A 22,601-nucleotide genomic window follows, 5' to 3' on the forward strand; every position below is an offset into this window, starting at 1 on the left:
CCTTTCCAATTATCTTTAATTCATATAATTTGGAATTGCTCTCGAGTCCGGGCCCCTCTGAGAACTCCGGGCCCGGGGTTAAAACACCCCGATCAATCGGCAATCTAGATAATATACTTAAACCTAAGGATACTACTCAAGAGCCTCTTTACAAATTTTTTCTTCATAAACATTAATATGTACGGGTGACAATATATCATACAAGCCTGTCTGGCTCCTTTAAATGTGTGACCTTCGCTGGGCAGCTGATCATCAACTTTTACTGCTGCTACCTGACTCCAGTAAAGATTTGCAACGTATTTCTTTTTCATTTTTCGTGTTTTACTGTGCCAAAGGCTTTTTCGTAATACACGATGCACAACAAAAACTCGTGTTGCATCTGATCTTTGCAATTTTGCACTAAAACCTGTACACTGAATAAGGAGCCTCTCCTTCCAAAACCGTCTGAAATTCACCAGCGGCAGCTTCACATTGTTTATATGTATATTCGATTGTGAATAATTTTTAAAAACATTATAAGCCCATGCTCCATCAAACTTATAAGCCTGTATTCGTAGAATTTTCTTGCATTTTGTTTTTGGTATTGGTAGCCATGTTAGCCAAACTTGTTTATATTTACCAAAGTCACATATAAAATTAAAAATTTGTAGGAGCAGGTTAGGTTAGGCTTGGCAGCCTCATCGCACATAGACACAACGATGCCACTTAGACCACGAAATGGGTCCGTGAGCTGCGGGAGCTGGGATACATTTCCCTCTCCATATTGAACCATCCTGAGCTTTTGACAAAGCCTAAAAGGTTGTTGATACCTAAAGTGTACACATTGTCTATATTCGTTAAGAAGGAGGATTTTAAAAATCGGTTCCTGCTTCTGGCTAGAGCTGGGAATGTGCGAATAAAGGTGTTGAATTGTTTCCAACTCCTCCTCATTTCTGCAACTGCGACAGAAATCATGCGTGTAAACGCCTAATCTCCTTGCATGATTTCCTATTAGATAATGTCCTGTGAGGGCCCCTACTAAAGTCCTGATTTGAAGTCTACTCAGTTTTATAATACTCTTGAACATACGTAAATTTAGCCTTGGCCATGTTTGCCTAGCAATTTCACAGGTGTTAACGCTAATCCATCTTTGATTTGTAGAACTGATTAGTGCGCCCTTAATGAGAAGCTTACAAGTTGCGGGGGAGTTGTAGGAGTAACTTCAAGTTATCGTCATTAATCATTTTAAATAGCTCAGCTGGCAGCTGGTCAGGGCCCGTCACTTTGTTATTTTTAGACGACGATTCTTTCCCAGTTATAGGAGGGCCCGTGCATTCCTGATCCTGATCTACATGATCGATTTCAGGTCTGATGTCGGTAAATAAATTATGTATAATTTTTCTCAAATTTTTCGCTTTTCATTTGTTTCAGAGACTAATTTACCGTTTTCGTTTATTAAAGTAGTTATTATATCCTCAAGCGAGAATATGTTCAAAACATTTTGGAGATATTTTAAGTTCAGATTCATAACAGTACTTAAATAGGTAGGTGAAAACTGCACACTAAACGAGGCCGATGAGCAAAAATTCAACATTTTTTAGCTTAAAATCCAAGGAAAAATTATTTGCGAAAACGACTGTATAACCACCTGAATATTGTTTAAACATCTACGATGGGCTGGTCACATTATGATGGCAGACAAAGCATACCCACCGAAGCCAATCCTACTGAGTACGTGTAGTAGAAATAGAGGCAAAGGAAGATCAAAAATCTGATGGTTGGATGGCGTAGATCGGGACGCTGAGCTATTTGGTAAACGTGGTGGGAGAACAAAAGCGAGGCATATATTGAACTGAAGACGAATGCTACAACAAGACAATACCCGGACAGGGTTGTTGAGCTTACGGTCGTCAGTTACTTAAGTGAGCACTTTAACCCTTTACCTGTACGGATTAAGTTGAATGCGCAAGAAAGCTTGCACCTTTCGAGTAACGTATTTGTAAAATTGTGGAACTGTATAGTTTGAAAAATGCCAGATTTGTGAAGAAAACTTTCATGGATTTCGTACAACAACAGCGTTCCAGTTCCTATTGCAAACGCATTTCTGGTCAAGAACTCATCAGTGATTGTTCTATTGATTAGCATAAATTTATTTTATATTTTGGAAGAAGCTGCTTGGACAATAGATTTTAATGTATTAAACAATTTTTTTTTTGTTTTTTTTACCGATTCGCGTTACTTTTTTCACAGAACGAATATAAGTACATACACAAAAGTATAGAATTTATATGTCTGTGCTAAGTCCTTGCTCAAAAATTCCAGAAGCTATTGCAGCAGCAGCACGAAGCCCTGCCAGTGGCCACGACAGCAGAAATAGAAGATGCAGTAGAAACATGAGCAATTACAATAACTCATAGAATATGCATGTGCAGCATTCTTGTGCAATATTTGTTGCTGTTGTACTTTGGTTTATTTCACTTTGATTATTTTGTTTTTACTTTTATCTTTATTTTGTTGCTATTTTGTGTGGCAGTTACTTCTTTGCTACTTCTAAGTGCTCTTGCAATGACTATTATCCTCCTCCTGGGCTGCCTAGTTCCTCTGCATCCTCTTAGAGCTACAACGTCATTACATCTTCTTTTCTCACATGCACTCGCAAGCATACATACATACACATACATATAGCGCATGTATGCCTTTTGTTTAGCTACGAACGCCTGCTTCATTCGTAGGCATCACTTCAGGCAGTCGGATGTTTATAAATATTACTTTGGTTTTATTTTGGCTTAATTTCTGTTACATGTCTAAGAAGTTTCGCTTACATTAGATTTAATCTAGCTAACACTTTCGTTACTCGTCTACCAACATGCGGACACATACTTGTATGTGTGTAATCTATCACAGCTCTCTCCACCTATAAATAACTTTTAACAATATTATGGTTTACACAAATGCAGTTGCCCTGCAGTGATAAGTCAAACATTCGAGTTCATGAACTGGTATTTTATAGAAAGGTTGAACTAGTTTGAAAGCGACTAGTTTAGTACTAGTGCTATTGATACTAGTTTGAAAATAACCAACTCTAGTTCATAAACTGGTATTTGATGGAAAAAGTAAAACTAGTTTGAAACACTCTATATGGGAACTAGTTCATAAATAAATATATTTTAGTTTGAAAGTGATTAGGTTAGTGCTAGTTGCAAAATAAGAAATTCTAGTTTATGAACAGGAATTTGTTGGAGAAGTATAACTAGTTTTAAAGTTACTAGATTAGTACAAGTTGAAAAATACCCAATTCTGGTTCATGAACTGGTATTCGATGGAAAACGTAGACCTAATTTGAAAGTGACCAGATTAGTAGTATTTGATGGAAAAAGTTGAACTAGTTTGAAAGTATCTAGAATAGTACCAGTTGCAAAATAACCAATTTAATTTCATTACCTGACATTTGATGAAAAAAGTAGTATCATTAACTAACATTTGATAAAAAAGTAGAACTAGTTTGAAAGTATCTAGAATAGTACCAGTTGCAAAATTGCCAACTCTAGTTCCTGAACAAGTATTCGATGGAAAAAATTGAGCTAGTTTGAATGTGACTAGTCTAGTACTAGTTGCAAAATAGCCAATTATGTTTAATGAGCTGGTATTTGATGAAAAAAGTAGTGTGAATCAGCGCCTACTGGAATAACACTGATGAAGAGACTTACTAGGTAATTAACTGGTATAATGTAAAGGCTGACAATTGACAATTCGTAGGGCATTGTTTTGTTAAAAATAACATTGAAATAGAAAATAAAGGGTTTTCCAATTGGCGCGTGGTGGCCCTTCCAATTTCTTATAGCCCATATTGAACCATATGGACCTAGACGACATGTGGTTCCAGCAGGACGGGGCTACGTGCCACACAGCAAACGCCATTTTATTCCATTTCAACATCTACCCGCCCTTATTGAAAAACCCTTTATTAGAAGACAAACTGTTTCAGCTGCAAATCAAATTGAAAGTAAGGTAGTTCGGAAAAGCCGAAAACTCTTTAGGTCTAACAAAATGGTCTGAGCCAAGATACTTGAACTTTGGTTTTGCGAAGACAACGTAGCTAAGAAGTAAATATAGAGATGAGCTCTCATTCTTTATCCCAAAAGTGGCTTTAAGTTGAGTAATGTCGAGTTTCACCATATGTCTATACATGCCACAGTGTTCGGTAAAATCACTACGGTGAGTTGCGGTTTTTCTTAATATTAGAAGCTTGCACCACCGCTGATTAACATATGGCCAGAAGTACTTCGCGACTTTGCCCGATCGTCTTCTTATCCAGCGCTAGCTGGGTATACTCAAAAGTCTAGTTCTAGCTAATCATACTTACAGTTCAATTCTGCAATGGCGCTGAGAATTGATGCCCAGATGTATGTTGAAAGCGAGGTATCCAGATATAACTGAAAAAAATGAGTATTCCTGTACCAATTTCGAGGGCGTTATTAGTGGGCCTAATATCTTAGTTGTTATTGGGATTTCAGAGTGAATTTTTATCTCCATAAAAGATATTACACTAGTCAACAGCCAATTGCATTAGTATTTATAACATTATCTAAGTCCTCTTGAAAAAACTGTTGTGCCCCGGAAGTATAAATTTAAGGTTACTAGGGAACTCCTTACAGAAGACTCCTCTTTTAATCTTTCTCCACAACTTTGAGCTATACGTGAACTAATTCACAGCGCCCTGTTTCTAGAAGTTACTCATGGATAATATTTTTACTGAGTGCAGAACCAATTACTTGCTATATTACTAAGTTATGTGTGCAGGCGTGCCAAGTAGCTGCTTGTGAGTAAAATATTTTCCACTAATCATTCTAAATCTCCTTATTTTTTCTTGAAATCAGTTGATTGGAATGATCGAACAGAGGCACACAATTATTCTACAAGTGTAACTTTACCAAGTAATTTCTACGATTTATGGAACCAGTTTAGCTGAACAGTGCGAAATGACGAAAGATATTTAATCCAATCCCATTTTATTTTCCCATTGGGTAATTACAAAAGCCAATGCGTATATTTTCATTTCATATGATACAATACGTGCATACCTATACGCATACATATATACACATATGTGTGTAAACCAACTTTTTATTTCTATATATGTAGTATTCGTTATCTCTCTGCAATTATTTACGTGTGTATGTATGCAGTTGTATTTGAGATTGCGGTTGACCACTACAACATCGCTCGGAGGCTAGAGTTTTCGAGATAGTAATTTATTTGCGTGCAAGGAAAGTGAAAATTTGTCATTTGTCTTCTGCTCCACTAAATTAGTCTACATTATTTATGTGGATGTAAAAAAATAGTGTTAATGACGTGGAAAGGACTGCAAGTATGCGATGATAAAATTTCTTGAAATTTGTGCTTGCACCTCCGTTCATTAAAGAAAAAGTAAATAAATCTTGAGGGCAGCAACTATTTGTTGTTGCCTACATATGGATGTGTGTGTATAGTTAGAAAAACGTATGTATCTTCTAAAGTGCTAGGATTATGTGAATATCATGCAAACAGCAGCAATAAAGTTTTCTAAAATTTCAAACATTTTCATATTTACGGAGGGAAGAGAAATACCACATTTGCATTTTTGCACTAAAGGAGCCTCTAGGCGCCTTCTTCAAGAAAAAGAAGAAACAAGTTCTAATTTGTAGGTAGAATAGATATGAATATTGCAAATGCTAAACGTCTTTATTTTTATCGTGGTGACAGCATAAATCATCACCCATAAGTTTTGTGCCATAGCTGATAGACTACATTTCTTATGTCCTATGAAACCTACAAAATCGAATCAGCCCCAGCTACAGGTAGGATCAGAGCTTGCGTTCTTATTATAAATAGGCTCTCTAATTTTTATTTTATTTTCGGCTGTCATCATCAACACATTACAATACTACACGGCAGCCTCAACTTTTCTCCGGTCTGGTTGGAGGACGTGGAAGCAAACCGCAGGTAGCTCCTCATCGTCGCCTCTCATATGGTATACTATGAAGCTATGCTTTCAGGTGACTCCTTACCAGATTTTATTTTAATACTCGTAAACAATTAAATTATCTAGCAGTTAACAACTGTGCATACAAAACCACTTTTGGAATTTCTAAGCTAGAAGAAGTCGTCAACTTAACGCTGGCTCCAAGAAGCTTCTCCTTCTTTGAATACCTTTGCTTAAGTTTTAAACTATCTGTGAGAGTACCATCTCTCACTTGTTATTGGAAACAACTGGCGATGTGATTTCGCTAACTATGCAATGGCTTGGCTTCTTGTTGCGCACTGTTTACCGGCACTAACTGAGAAAGAGAAATTCTCTATCTTAAAGAATGTTGCTTTCAATGAAATAGACTCTTGGTATTGTCTTTAGAACTTCCTGCCCGGAAGCATGACTGAGAAGCAAAATAAAGCCACATTAATGAAGTGCTGAGCTCTCGGCTTTAGAAAAGGAGAGTAGAAAATTCTTTTACGAACTGGGTTTTGGCAGGCCAATAAAAATTTTACTAAACACTTTAAGAAGATTTCTAGATGCGCCTAAGTTAAATCTGGTCAGGACTTCTGTGGAAACATCGAAGAAAGTTCTGAGATCATTCGATTACGAAAGATTTTTTTTTGGTGACAAACTCGATTTTCCAAACTTCATCCAAAAGGTGAATGGCGATTTCAACTGGCGGCCAATAAGTAGACTCATTTCCTGCACAGACGCCCTAACTACGATAAACCAACTCCGTGTCAGTGAGCATTATAACCTCTACATATATACATGAGTGAATTAAAAAATCCTCCAGTCCTTACAATTCTCTAGAGTTGGTATTTTTGCATTAGAACTCTAGCATTTTTAAAGTATTCTTGATTAAGCTGTTCACCCTTACATCTTTACGGCTCTATATGACCTCAGGCTTGTTCTCTTGCAAGGTGCAAACCGCTCACCAATTACTTTAATTTTTGTGACTGAAATTTTGATGTCTAAATAAAAAAAAGTATCTTACCTCTTCGTGTTCCCGTTGGAATTTCTCTTTTTTGCGCATCGCTTCTTGTACTTTAAGCTGAAAAAAAAGAAAAAATGCATGAAAGTATATGATTTTTAAATTACAGTACTTTAGTAGCACTCAAGAGTAAAAGCTGTGAGTTAGTGACAAAACCAATACCAAGGAACACATAAAATATGTGCACAAATCTTATTTAGAGGCCTCAACTCACTTTTTTGGAATTTAAAAGTATGCAAATAAAATCGGAAAATTTATGTGCATAATTTTAGCGTGCGAAGTGAATGGGACCAACTCAAAAGTATCAAATAGCATAATGAGTATATAAAAGTATACAGAAACCGAAAACTTTGAGCTACAATGACACGGCGTATGTGAAACATTTCGTAAACTGGCAGGCGGGTGAGGTGAGCAAGTGCTCACACGCCTCGTAGGTACAGACGCTTTGAGAGCAGCATAGCGATTTCAATGTCTCACATTTTTTTGCAAACTGGCCTATTTGCGAATAGTAAGAAGTAAGCTGAACAAGTTTGGAAAAAAATCTATTATTTTGCAATTTATGAAATGCTGAAATTTTTTTTTTAGAGTTTTTTATACACAAATATCTTCGGTTATTTTTAACATGTTTAAAAATTTGTTATTGTTTATTTTGAGAACACTTTTAATAAAATTACCCGTTTTAAAAGCATTTTTGGAAAAATTTATATTTTTTTATTCAACTAAACATATTTGCAATATGTGAAAAATACCATATATATTTTTATAATATTTATTTACTAATTTTTGCATTAATATCTGAGACAATGCTCAATAATTCCTTAAAGTTGTACACCCGGAATATTAACTCTACATGATTTTGTCTTTACGCAATTTTGCAAACACAGAAATATGATTGAAAGGAATTTGCTCTTTTTAGAATTTATTGCACATTTTTTCCAGAATTTCCATTCAAAATATTGTAAAACAGAATTTAGGACCGCCCTCCTTTCCTGAAATGACCGCTTGATTTGATCATAAGATCTCATTATAGAGAACGATGATCTCATCATGTGATATTTTCATACGATCTCATCATATGATCTTATCATACGATCACATCATATGATATCTTCATACGATCTCATCATACGATGTTATCATACAATCTAGCATATCTTCTGTTGTGTGCAATTATTACAAAAAAAAATATTTTCGATCGATATCAAAATAAAAGTGTTCTATGTGAAATATATTGGGCATCATATGATCATACCATCATCAAATATTCAAATATATCAAATATTTCGAAGACGAATATCTTCCGTATATGAATCATTCTAGAAATGAGTGTCATCATCATGCTCAGTAACCTCTAACTCTACTTGGTGGTACATATATTCGCAGAAAATCACAAAACAAGTTAGTCTTTCAAGCAATGTGCCATTATTTTGATAGCAAAGTGTGTCAGGATCAGTTTAAGTAGCGTAATACCGCGCACGAATCAAAAAAAACCAAAACATAAAAACAGTCTACAGCAAAGCGGAACTAGATTGTGTCGACAACCAGCTACAAAAACGCAATTGTTGATGATTGAGCAGTGGTGACAAGAGAACTATGCGTTTTCTACAAATTGCACGAAACCGAACGCGCCACCGCATACAAATTGAGCTAAGCGATGCATTTGAGATAACCCCTAACTTTTAAGTGTGAGTGCAGAAGACGTAGGTTGATGAGAGTCGCAGAGGCTAATAAGGAGGAGAGGTGCATGACATTGCCAACAACTACAAGAAACTGGAAGCAAAAATTGGCTTGAAATTGTTTGCCATGTTAATACACGTAGAACCAGAGCGAAAAATGGATGCTCTATAAGACTTTCAAGGCATATTTTTGGAAGCGCGCTTGTATCAGCTATAAACGGCAACAATGTGCCAAAAATTCCACGGGTGTGTATAACAACATGTGTTCGAAGCGCAACTTCTTCGGCAATAGGGCATATGCTCGTGGTGTTGGGGAAAGTATGCATAATACATGGCATAAAGAGGACAGCGACGCGAAGAAAAAATACTAACAACAAGCAACGACAAGAAATATGTACACACCCACACGCACGGCATCAGGCGTTCACCTGCGCATCAGCGGCGCTATTACTTTTTTCTTATTTGTATATCTTTATTGCATTGTCTCTGGCTGGAAGTTACACGGATGGCGCAAAACACATTTTTGTATGCCTTTGTATATGCTACCTCTTAGTGTGTTTGTGCTCTTCATACTTTTGAATTTTTGTTTTTTATTTTCCATTTGTTGTCGTTGTTGCAATTTTATGCGCTTGGCGTACTCGAGTTGCTGCTCCTCTGTGTATGCTTTTGCTCTTGTTGTACACACGTTTTTGTTGCTTTTATTGCTGTTGTCATTAATAATGAATGTCGGCGGCAATGAACTTTTAATATTGTATACATTCTACTGTTGATGCCGGTATTTTTACTTGCGTGCTACTCCCACTATGCGGTATGACAAGCCATATCATTACGCGACTGATTTTCAGATTGTTATTGTTTTTATAACATAAGTTTTTTGTTTTTGTTTTTTTTTTTGCAACCGATGGTTCAACAAGGTGCGCACCTGTGACATGTTATCCCGTTAGAGGCTGGAAAATAATCCAGCTAAGCACATAAAGTACTGAATGAAAACCGTTTCAAAAATTTTTTTTTTTAGTTAAAAAGTACAAACTGTTTAGTTTAAAAAGTACAAACTGCTTCAAAGTTATTTGTTGTATTAAAGCCATAGCAGTTGTCTTCAGTTTCTATACGTTTCATTGGACTTCAAAATTGTTGATTACTCATACGCCACGTTGCACACCTGAATGATTGCTTCATAACAACAAGGTATTTATTTTTCCAGAATATTGAATTCCAATTGGAATGCAATCTCTGCAAGGGTGCATATTTTGTTTCTGTATGTATGTAGAGACATGCTTTGAAGTGTGCAATAAAATGAAAATCTAGCTTCCCTTTACAAATTTATTGCAATGCACTTTCCGCATACAAAAAACCCTCATAAATGCGTGCAGCATTTTGTTCTTCTGTGAACTTTACAGGTACATTAAAAAAAAACTTAAGTGCTACAAAAATAATCTTATTTCATTAGAAACTTACCCTATGGATTGTCTCTTCAAAACTTTGGTGTTGTCCTCCGTTCATTGTTTGAAAATGTCTCAGTCGTTCATTCGCCGCCTAGAAAATATGGAAAATAATTATTTATTATCTACAATATAGATAAACTTTCATACTTTTTACTAAGCTTATACTTAATTCTGTTGCACTAAAAATATAACAATTTTAGATAGATTTTTAGGAATATATAGTGTATATCTACAAACTCCATTTTTCCATCATCAAATGGCAATTATCACCCCTGACTCGTTGGTGTCATGCTGGTAATCAGACACCTTTGGTATTGCAGCCCATATTAGGTCCGTAAATAGTGCAAACTTTTTTGGCGGCTTACTCTAACTTTTCACATTGGTCGTAGTGGTTTTGAGGAATTGATCGTTGATCGAATTACCTTTTCTTTTGCTTCCATTCAGAAGCGCTGTATAATACAAAGCTGTCTTTCCAAACACAATGTTCTCAAACAGTTCTTTTTTGAAGCATAGTATCGCCTTTAAATCGTTGCCAACAAGGTCTTTAAGCACTAGATTTAAAAGTGTTCGAAAATTAAAATGCAAAAAAAAAAGAAAATTGTTTTGTGCCTAGAACTGTTTTTAGTGCTTATTTGCTGAGCTTACATGCAATGTGTATATATTTCCTATGGATAGGTAATCACGTGAAATAATTTAAAAAATTTAAAGCTTGACCGCGGATGAAGAAATATTCATTTATTGGTGCGCATATATACGAAATGATCGTGCAAAATTTGGTTGCCGAATCCCCAAGTGACGTAGCAGCCAAAGTTCCCCTCACATTTTCATAGCTAAATAGCATTTTTTTGCTGGAATGTTGGTACAACTGTTCTCTATAGCAGAGTTTGAGCTTGATCTGTCAACTAGCTTGTTTTTGGCATTTAATTATATCAGTCAGCCGCAGGTGTGCTCTTGGATTTTCACTATGGATAAAAATATCGAACAAAAAAATTGTCTTAAATTTTGTATTTTGAACGGGATTTCGTATGCCGAATCATTGAAATGTTGCAGAAAGCTTATAGCGAGTGTGCTTTATCAAAACACGGGTCTACGAGTGGTATAAGGCTTTTGCAGAGGGCCGAAAAGTCGTGGAAGATTTGCTCCGATTTGGTCCCCCATTAACTTCTTCAATGGATGATAATGTCGGCAAAATCAAGGAAATGGTGCGGGAAAACCATCACTTAAGTTTGAGGGAGGTAGCTCGTGATCTTAGCGTGTCTTACGTATTAATTCGCAACATTTTACACAATCAATTGGGCATGAAACGCGTGTCTGCTCGACTCGTTGAATTTCTTTCAAAGAATTCATCGGAAGAAGGTGACTGAAGACATGCTTGAGCAAGTGAATTCGGACCCAACCATAACCCAATTCCAGCGCATCATAACAGGTGATGAGTCGTACGTGTATGAGTTTGACATTGAAACCAGTCAGCAGGCGCTGAATGGCGCCATTCAGATGAGCTGAAACTCAAAAAACCACGTCAAAGTCGGTCAAAAGTGAAAGTCATGCTACTCGTTTTCTTTGATTATCATGCTGTTGTGCACTCGGAATTTATTCTAAATAGTTCTACGGCAAATAAAGAATATTATTAGAAATTTATGCGATGTTTGAGAGAAAATATGCCTAGGAAACATCCCAATTTGTGAGCAGAAAACTCATGGATCGTGCATCATAATAACGCACCGTCTCACAAAGTTCATATTGTGAACACTTTTTAGACCAAAACTCGACAAACATCATCGAAGAGAGAATTCGCTGAAGGAGCTGAAGAAGATCTTTTCAAATGCGTTTAAAAGGTGCTTTGATGACTGAACTAATCGTTGGCATATGTATATTCCTTCGAATGTAGCCTATTTTAAAGGCGAGAAAATAAATTCTTATGATTAAACAATTATTTTGTTTTTTATTGGACAATTACTGGCACTTTTTTGATAGAATGTATATGCCATTCTCATTCTAGTAAAGTGCTTTAAAAAGTTGTATATAAAATTAGCTTCCCGCATTGACTTCTATTTACTGTATGCAAACACAAAACTTGTGATTTTTTTCTTCGGCCGTTACTGCTTGCGACCATAGATATGCAAATATTGCGGTCTTTTTGAACACCATTGCTTTAAAGCATAGCTATTCTTAAGGCTTCCACCAAATTTTACCAGGGAGTAGAAGTACTCAACATTTGAAGCCATCGCACAACACAGTTTATTTTTCATTACTAACCGCATATTCACCCTTCCTTATCATTTTTGATTTTCATTAATTAATAATTCAAAATTATTAAAAAATGTTTGCTAACTTCGCATTTTTCTGAGAACGTGACCTCTGTGGCCTATTCATGTGCAACATATTTCCCTAATCTTTTTAGAGAAATTCAACATTTGATGATAATAGATAACATTGTGGTAAGACCTTTTGACCTTTTCTCAGGCAAATAATTTATTTTGTCTCTGGGGCAGTTTGCTAGCCTACTTATCGTAAAATTTTACACCATTGCTTCTTGGAATATTCCACAGAAATCCTGTTCATTGCATTTATCGCGAGCTCACGTCGTTCTTCATTTTATAATTAGACAATTCAAAGTAAGTATGAACAGCGAACGGCTGGCGATGGCAGCCTAATCGCAATTTGCTGGCGCTGAATTTACTGCTTCCGCTTTTTGTGGCGTCCCACCACCTGCGCTGAGCTTCCCCCTTTCTTTGTTGGCAACTTTTCAAATGAAACTCTTGTGCACTAAGGCACAATATATATAAAATATTTATCTTTATGTACGAGTTTGCGAATTTGTGTGTTTGTGCGCGTGTCTTCTACCGTTCTGAGTTATTTATGTACTTGTTTACTCGGCTGTGTGTTATCTTGGCCGCCAATGCCATCGCCAAGTCAGCGCCACTGAGACTGTTTCACTGCCAAGAATTTTCACATCCTACACTTTTTTAAGATATTTTGGTCGTACACTTGAGCCTTTTATGTTACCCCTGTTAAATGTTGGTTTTATCAAAGAAAAAGTGTGTCTTAAATGAATCCTTTTGGAATAGCAGATAAACATGGGCAACGACTACGAAGACAGCATCGGCGGCACATTTAACCTTTCTATTGCAAACATTTTTTGAAGAAGTACAGAAGAAAGACTAACAATGGCGTAGGCACCAGGTGTGTGCGAATTCTATGGTATGGACGAAAAAAATTGCATATCCCTAGGGCGAAGATTAAGTATGACAACAAAAGAGTATAAGTGATGTGGGTATGAGGAAAATTCGTGTTTGGTTTCAGTGGCAATACAAGCAAACGACATTAAAGCAAACAAAAAACAAAAAAAAAAAAAATAAATAAATAAAAATATAAAAACAAACCAATGAAAAAAACTCGAATAGCTAAGAAAATGTAAACAAATTTTTCTTAAAACACAACATTTAAAGGGCAAACTCCAAAGACTTTGATTTCAGGTAGCAAGAGGGAATACCTTCCCCCTTAAGGGAATACCTGATGAAAAATGCAGCGAACATTAGAGAAGGAAGAGAATGTATACACTCGCGTCCAGTTGGAAATATGCAAAGATACTTTAAACGGTATGTACCTACAGTATTGGCAAAAACAAAAGCACTCCCTTGACACCGTTTTCTCATTTATTAAGTGTTTTATGAAATTTATGTTATGCCATCTACTAAATGGCTAAACATTTACAAAATAGCTCGCTTTTCGCTTGAACAAAGTTCACCCAATGGGCTGAAGAACGCTTGGTTGGCGATGGTCATTTTATTCGGCAGTGAGCATTTTGACGAACAGAATTGTTGTATTTGAGGATCGGAAAATCTACACGCCATTATACAAAAGCCGATGTATTAACAACGAATGGTTTGGTGGTGAGTTTAGTGCGTATTTAAAAATAATGATATGGATCAGCTTTGATTTCAACAGAATGCTGCTACATGCCACAAAGCCAGTCTTACCTGCAATCTTTCGCGCATGCCTTAAAAATGGAATAATAAGACGGGAGAAGACCAATAGGCCAATTTGCGGCTTAAATGCAACGCTTTGATTATCTTCGACTTCTTTTTTACTTTTTATTATTGATAGATTTTACATCAACTATTCAGAGTTGACTCAAGAGTTTAAAGATGAAATCGAAATTACCATTGGTGAGATAAGTGCCGAAACTCGCAAAAATTTATAGAAAAATTAGGTTGGCAGAATGGGCAATTGACTGTAAAGATAGTTGTGGAAATCATTGGAATTAATTTGTGTTCTATATTACATAGCAAAACCTACTATTTTCATAAAATAAATAAAAAATACAAAAAAAAAACGATAAAAAAAGTTAAAAAAAATCATCGAAAAAGTATCATTTTATGTGTTATCAATGAGAAAATTCCTTAAAGATTGCCAGTCTTTCGAAAATATTTAAAAATTATATAATAGAACTCATAACGGCGTGTCGTGCGTGCTGTGCTAACAGAAATCTCTTAAAATCAAGATCTCTCTCTCACGTATATGCAAAACTCGGTCACATCATCCGCATAGATGACGATAGGCCACAAAAAATTTCTGCTGTACTACAATCTTTTATGTGCAAGACCCCGTGGCACACTAAAAACAACTTGGCTGTATAAATTACCACGGACATGAAATAATTAGGCGATAAGAACTGGTATTCTCTAGAGCTGAATCGTGTTGAATGGAAGATTGCTGAGGCAACTAAAGCCTACCCGGGTTTTAGTGCTGTAACCAATAGTCTGTACTGAAATCTCCATATGGGTATTAAACGACCGCCGTAGCCGAATGGGTTGGTGCGTGATTACCATTCGGAATTCACAGAGAGGTCGTTGGTTCGAATCTCGGTGAAAGCAAAATTAATAAAAACATTTTTCTAATAGCGGTCGCCCCTCGGCAGGCAATGGCAAACCTCCGAGTGTATTTCTGCATGAAAAAGCTCCTCATAAAAATATCTGCCGTTCGGAATCGGCTTGAAACTGTAGGTCCCTCCATTTGTGGAACAACATCAAGACGCACACCACAAATAGGAGGAGGAGCTCGGCCAAACACCTAACAGAAGTGTACGCGCCAATTATTTATTTTTTTTTTTTTTTTTAACTTTTGACGTCGTTTTTACATAATTTTTATCTACTTTCTAGTCATTTTTTGTTTATTATTCATATAAAATTCATAAACACTTGTAAATATATTATCATATATGATATTAATTGTAGTATAGTTTGGAACGAAATAAATTACAAAATAAATTGTTCAAGAAGCTTGGTAAAATGTACCTCTTGATTTGAGCAAACTATACTCGCAGATTCAAATACGTACACTCCTTACGATGAATTTATAGTACCTATATCTTATTATTACTTTTTTCTAATGGTATATCAATGAAATGCTATCTTTATAAGAGTTCACTAGTAAATCACAAACTATTACCTCGTTAGGATAACGTTTTGAGGTGCCACTAGTGTAACGAGGAGTTCGACCCAATAAAGGGTGTCAGCGAAAATTATGTATAAAATATAATAAGAATGACAATAATTTAAATAATAATAATAAAAATCTGCACAACTTATCGCCCAAAATCAGCTTGTCATCGTTCCTTCTAAAAACTCGGGAACGTTTGATCGATCTTGACATAAAATATTGCTTGAACGCTGGTAACTTTTCGGCAGTTCAAAATGCCTACGTTAAGGGTACAGCCCTGCACTCACTTGTGGGTGCTATTGCGAAATCTTTCTCGGCTAAGGAATATGTCTAGCAGCCTTCCTAGACATTGAAGGTACGTTTAATAAGATTTCTTCCGAGAAAATACTCTCGGCCATTTGTAAGGTTGGAGTTGATTTATCTATTTGACAAGTAGTCGGTAACCTGCTAGTGAGTCCGAAAATAATTTCGAAATTAGGTGTTTATTGCACCTTGCATAGTAATGAGAGTAACCTCTCAAGCAGATGTTATTTTTCCTCTACTGTGAAATCTGGGAGTCGACGATCTGCTTTCAGTTCTAAGCGATCTAATGCAGACCGCTCTGTCTAGATGGCCTCTAAACAGCATTTCGGGCGCAAACCCTCAAAAAAGGAATTAGCGCTGTGTTTGAGGAAATACAAAATTACACAATTTGTGAAGTTAACATTAAATGGTGTAAAGCTAGAAGTAGGAGATAGCACCAAATATTTAGGTATAACTCTCGATAAGAAATTTAATTGGAACATGGATTAAGAATACAGAGCAAGGAAAATCATTTTAGCTTTATTTTCATGCAAAACGGCTATAAAACGCAGGTGAGGTCTTCCCCCAAGAGCGCTCTGTATGGCTGGCTTTATGGGACGGTTATCAGACATATCCTCCTCCACGGAACTATGGACTGGTGGACGACTCTCTATAAGACTACGATTAGAAACAGGCTTCAGAATGTTCAACGTATGGCACTTAAATGTATTAGAAACTTATTTCTTTAAAATATTTTTATTACGCATAGTATACTTCTAATCTGATTGGGATGTAAGAATCCTCATATTTTTTGAAGTTACAATGCATGCGGCCCATTAGAAGTAGACATACAAGTACTCGATGCCACTTTATCGACAAAAAAAGTGGTCAAGTACCTAGGAGTGCAATTAGACACAAGGCTAACCTACTGGAAGCATATAAACCATGCTGCCACAAGAGCTGCCAAAGTAAGCGGCATGTCCAACGCAGAACAAGCGAAAACTTTTAATGGACACGACGAACTCGATTCTCTTATATGGATGCGAAATATGGGCAGATTCGCTAAGGGTGCAATGCCGGCGGAAAATTCTGCAATCTGTGCAATGCAGGTGCTCTTAGAGTGGCTTCGTCATACAGAACAGTATCTGAAGTAGCGGTGTTAGTTATCAGCGGAACAATCCCTATAGATATTCTAGCACAAGAGCGCAAACGGAGATGGGAGGCGAAAAACACAGGAATCCCAGTACCACGCTTCTCCGATATTTGAGTTCAAACGCTCACACTTTGGCAGGCAAGAGGGAACTCTGAACGGTATGGTTGATGGACAGCGAGACTAATACCTGATCTAAAAAAGAGGGTAGAAAGAAAGCACGGTGAGGTTAATTATTACCTCACACATTTTTGTCCGGACATGGGTCCTTTCACAAGTATTTGTGGCGAATGGGAAAAGTGAGCCAACCAAACTGTGTATAATGATGCGGAGCACACCTTCTTTAAATGCGAGAGGTGGAACGTAGAAGGAACAGGTCTGCAACGAGCTATTGGTGTAATTACACATGAAGAAATTATCGAGAAAATGGTGATAGATAAAGTAAAATGGAATGCCGTCAAAAATTTTGTGGAGGATATTATCCGAAAAAACAAGCGCGAAATGGAAAGTTATGCTGAAGAGCATTGAGCATAGGTTTCTCATAACAGGCGACCCTGCACGCAGGGTGAGTAAGTAAGTGTGGAGGGAAAAATCCAAGAGAAGAGGAGGTATATTTTTAGTGGAATCCCCACACACGTAGTAGCGACGGTTACTATATGGTGCGAAGGCTTTTTTAACCCAACCTCACCGCCAAAAAAAAAACAGTGCATGCGGCCAAAGATAAGATATTTTTAAAGATGCATTTACCTCGTCAACTCTAGTGCCACTAACGACTACTGACAATATCTGTCGAAAGTCTCCAGAAAATAAAATGGAACAACAACCCACCGCAATGTCTTTATTGCAAAAGTCTCGAATCGTTGGGTTCAACACAAGAACAGAGTCTACACTTTGTCTCATTCTCAATGTGAGTTTTTGAGACATGGTAATTTAAGTAATAGAAAACCTGCCATTTTCCTGCTATTTACTTTACGCATGTTATGCAATTCCTTATTTTAATTTCCGATGGGTAAAATCAGCATGCGCATTCTACCTCCTGCAGCTACAGTGGACGTGAATTTCACCCATTGATCTCACTTTGGCCAGAAAAGAGTTTAGCAAAAATGTTGCACCCGTGTCTCCAGGAGCATCAAGGAAAAAATATTTCTTTTCGTTATTAATTATAAAAAAATGGCGCATTATAAAGTTTTTTTTTAAATAAAATGCAATCGATTCACGTGCATACAAATTTTCCTTGAGGTACACTGTCATATCTCATAAATCCTAATTTTTAGATATCTAGACTCTCACTTTTTTGCTACACCAGCAGATATAGCAGGTCTAAACTTTTCGTAACTGTTAAATTTAATCATCAGCTTGGTTATCATCCTTCACTCCCCTTCTTCCTTCTTATCCTTTTTTCGGATTTTGTTTTGTTTTCCCCCCTCTGTATGGCATTACAATGCACGAATTTGATTCTTTGTCCAAGTGGGCTCGGGCAGCCATTTATCCCAACCTAACCTACACTTCTGTATAGGACCCCGGGTCTTCCATCCTAAAGGCGTTCTGGGTAAGCAAACAAGAAAAAAATGTCACCCATGCTAATGTTTTTAATCGAAAGATAATTCGATATAATTTTTTATATTTATTCAATGAAATTTTTTGAAAAACTTTTGCAAATGCCCACAATTTTAAGTAAAGATTTATAAACTTTTGATTAAAATTTGCGGAGCTTCTCTTTTCTTTTTTTAGTCTCCCGCAAGTGTGCCAGCGTAAGCTCATGACTGCTGTCCTGATGCCGAAGGGACTATTCAGTTGTCAAGTGCCACGGCATCTGTCTTTCAATTCGCCGCACCGGGTCATACATACATCTGCGTACAAGTAAGATAAGTCTAAAGCTAGCTTAGGTTAAAATGGTTGCCCAAAGTGTGGGCACACTTGGACGATCAAATCAAATACATCCTTTATAATAAAATCTATCTGACATTTCCAGAAAGCATTCCACTTAAAAAAGAAAACTACTTAGTTATTCATCGCAGCTAGTTGTGAGAAACTTTCCCACAAAACAAGATAATTAACTGCAATATTTTGAAATACATATCACTTTTCTTGGAAGCTTTTTTATCTATATACATAAATTAAAAATTGTTGTTGTACTTACCCTCACTTGTGCGGCAGTTTGTTGATTGTTACGATCCCGTCGATTTACAGTTTTCAGACCTTTCAAAAGTCTCGCTAAGGTGGTACGTTTCTTGGTCTCACGACCTTCTGCAAATAAAAGAAAAGGTATGCAAGTGAATTTGGAATTCTCAGATATCTACATAAAAATGAACTTTTAAATATAAACTAAAAATGCAAAATGTGATCATTGTTGTACCCATGTAAATAAATTAAGTCTTTTAGCATTATTTCTGAGATAACCTACGGAGTTGACTTTTAACGGCCTAATTATTTTGCTCATTTTTGTTTTGGTCACCAATCTTCATGCCGCTTGGGTCACTACCTTGCAATATAATTTTGTCTTAAATTTCTGATTCGAAAATCAGTAAACAATCTTTCAGAAATTAGGTGCTATAAAAAACCATCCACTCAGCAGGAAGAAGCTGAAATCCGCTACAGATATTTATGCAAACGACAGGTAGCACATCTCGTAGAAAAACAACTTCACATTCTGTCACTCAAAATTTTTATTGGAAAGGGCTAAATATCTAGGCGTTGATATGCTAGGATAAAAAAGTTAACAGTGGGCTCACAGTTGCAGATAGAGCACGCAAAGCAACAACAGCGATGTACTCCTGCAGCAGAACAATTGGGGGAAAAATGGGGAGCACCTAACGAACGTCCAAAAATGGAATGGAACTGACTCTATGCTGCTATGTGGTGGAACGCCTTCGAGAAGAGTTTGAATATTAAATGGACTGAGAAGGTTCATAAGCTCGAATGCTATCGAAAACAATGAAAGCGACGTGGAACTTCCTTTCAGCAGATCTACAGGCAAAATATTCCGCTAGCAGCGCGGTAATAAGAATAAATACTCTAAAAAGTTGCGCTGATGGTAAGATCTTCACCGAAATGTCGCAGCTTACTTTCGTGCTAACTAAGATGTTTAAATTTTGTATACTGGTAGAACAAAATTCAGAGAAAATTGCGTAGTGCAAATCAATGAACTTCCACTTCATTGTTGCTACTGTAGCTACAGTAACGCAGATTTCTCAAGGCAGCAGAAACTCTGAAAGGATGTGGATGCTCAGTGAGTGTCGCTTGAGGTGTGTCTATATACCGTCTATTTCGAATATTGTCAGTAATATGAAAGAAATTGACAAGCAGCTGTTTTCAGCAGAGAACTGCTAGGGTGGTCATAGCAGAAATTGCTTGCTAAATATAATGTTATGCTCCTGACGAACTTTATTATGAAGATGGTGTTGAGGCGAAGCAGTTCAGAGTGTGTTATGCTGACACGTCTGTAACTTCATAACATGCGTCCTACGAATATTGTAGTGCTGATTGGACTTCTAAGCGCCGCGAAGGAGAGAAAACTAACGAGAATGACACCCAATAACTTTGGAAATTTCACAGTGGGAAGGGTGGTTCATCAACTCTCCGTGTAGCACATCAACGCTCAAGCAAAACGAAACCAGAAAAGAAAACCGCAACACTATTTCTCCTTTCCTTTAGCTATGTACTAACCAAGTATTGTGGATGATTGTGTACAGATGGAGAGACGAGTTTTTACAGTCTACTAATAGTTGTGACTGACAGTATAGAAATCCTTGGAGAAATTCAACGCCACTAGTACAGTTCTCTTGCAGGGTTTATCTGCTCTTTACGGCTTTAAGTGTCGTGGTGGTGCTATGCGGGATTTCGTGCCTTCTGGAGGAAAGTAGAGTTAATGAAATTACTTTAGATACCTGCTACTTTTCAGGAATACATATTGAGGATCTTATTGAGAAAGTCTGCTACCGCTGTTTTAGCATCAACATGCTTTTTACATTGCGGCTAATGGCTTTGGTTGCTTTAGCCTGTGGCAGGTGTGCAGCCATTGAGAAATAAATCTGAGAAAAAAATTCATATTAATCCGATAACTTACCTGCATTAGGTGGAAATTCGTAGAAATACGCTGATCTTGGACTTAAGCAACTGTAATTAGAAAGAAGATATTGCCAATTATTAAAAGTCGTTATTAATTGCATAGACAGCAAAAGTGTAAGCAATGAAACAAAATAGTGGCCACAATTTCAGCCTTCAACTTACTTTTGTTGCAGAAAATTCAAGTGCGCTACATTTGGCGGGAGAGTTTGATGGGCTTGCAGTGCTTGATGGTGGTGGAGTTGTTGTTGCTGGTGCTGCTGCTGCAAATGTTGTTGGCTACCTGGCACTAATGGTAATTGCTGCTGCTGCTGTTGTTGCACTTGCGCCTGTTGCTGCTGGTGTTGTTGCTGCTGCAATGTATGCTGTTGCAGTAGTTGCTGCTGCTGTGTGAGGCCGCCACGTGCAACACGCGGCGCAAAAACACCATAACCAAAACCATAGATTTCGTCCTCCTCCTTGTCCGACAGACAACTCGAGGGCTGCAATAAGGACGAGCAAAAATGAAAATATGTAAGATTGGATGGACTGACTGTTAGGCGAGCATAAGAACATTTTTATGCCTACATGTGTTAAATATGTATGTATGAGTTACCTAGTAAATTAAACCGAGTGAACTGTTAACTACTTTTCTGCTACAGCAACATTTCAAGTTGTTGAGAACAAGAAGTAAAAAAAAATTAGGGGAAGCAAATGGCAACAAACGCTGAGAAGTGGCAGTAAAATAAGAATGAAAGTAAAAATTGGAATGCCAGAAAAAAAATATAAATATTTGTTTAGTTTTGCGGCACAAAATACTTCTGAACTCTTGCCGTTTTGTTGGTCGGCCGTAAACATGGCTCGAAAGTAATTTGAGAAGCTTTCATGCTGCCAAGTGTTTGTGCAACTTTTACGCTAAAACGGATTAACACCTTCGGGAGTTGATGTTGCTCACAAAAACACAAAGAAAAAAAAACAAAATAAAAAGCAAATGCCAAGAAATGGAAAAGTGGCAATACAAATATATTCTATGAATGAGGAATAAAACCAAAGACAAGCAATGGGTGGAAAAAATTACAGCACAGTGTAAAAAAAAATACTAAGAAAATGGTTGAATATTTGGCTGAAAATATTTGAGAAATTTTCTGACCAATGGGAGGACAGTAAAATTAGTACGAAAAGAGAAATAATTCAGGAATAAAACTAACTGGTTGATACTGCCGTTGTTTGCGTAAATTCAAATTTGGCTTATTTTTGCAAACAAAGCAAGTAAAACGATGATTGGTAAAACTGAATCGAGAGGCTTGCTATATTACTTTTGTTATTATATATGTAAATTTGAATACACCTAAGTATGCAAGTATTTATGATTATAAAGGGTGGTCCATCTAGGTTTTCGAATGGAACTTAATTTTGCTTCAGCGTCTTCTTCATCTACTTTACTCAATCTATGGTCAACAAAAGTGTAGAAATTTACTTAAAATAGAGAGAATAAAATACTCTTATACTCAGCCGAAAGCCTCTACTGCTAGCGCTGCGTTTGCTTGAGTTTACTAACAATTTTATTACCATGTAAGCTTTT

General features: G+C 36.7%; 1 protein-coding gene across 1 annotated transcript in view; it reads right to left on the minus strand.

Annotated features, from left to right (window-relative positions):
- The window catches only part of LOC129235621 (uncharacterized), an 81,711-nt gene that overhangs the window by 52,716 nt on the left and 6,394 nt on the right, over positions 1 to 22,601 (minus strand). Inside the window, exons 2-6 of the mRNA XM_054869551.1 lie at positions 21,206 to 21,522; positions 21,042 to 21,091; positions 19,116 to 19,222; positions 10,115 to 10,192; positions 6,987 to 7,043 (exon numbers count right to left, since the gene is read on the minus strand). Of these exons, the coding sequence (XP_054725526.1) occupies positions 6,987 to 7,043; positions 10,115 to 10,192; positions 19,116 to 19,222; positions 21,042 to 21,091; positions 21,206 to 21,522 (609 nt within the window). The remainder of the gene's footprint in view (positions 1 to 6,986; positions 7,044 to 10,114; positions 10,193 to 19,115; positions 19,223 to 21,041; positions 21,092 to 21,205; positions 21,523 to 22,601) is intronic.

Source organism: Anastrepha obliqua, chromosome 1, assembly GCF_027943255.1.
Source record: "Anastrepha obliqua isolate idAnaObli1 chromosome 1, idAnaObli1_1.0, whole genome shotgun sequence".
Lineage (NCBI taxonomy): Eukaryota > Metazoa > Arthropoda > Insecta > Diptera > Tephritidae > Anastrepha > Anastrepha obliqua.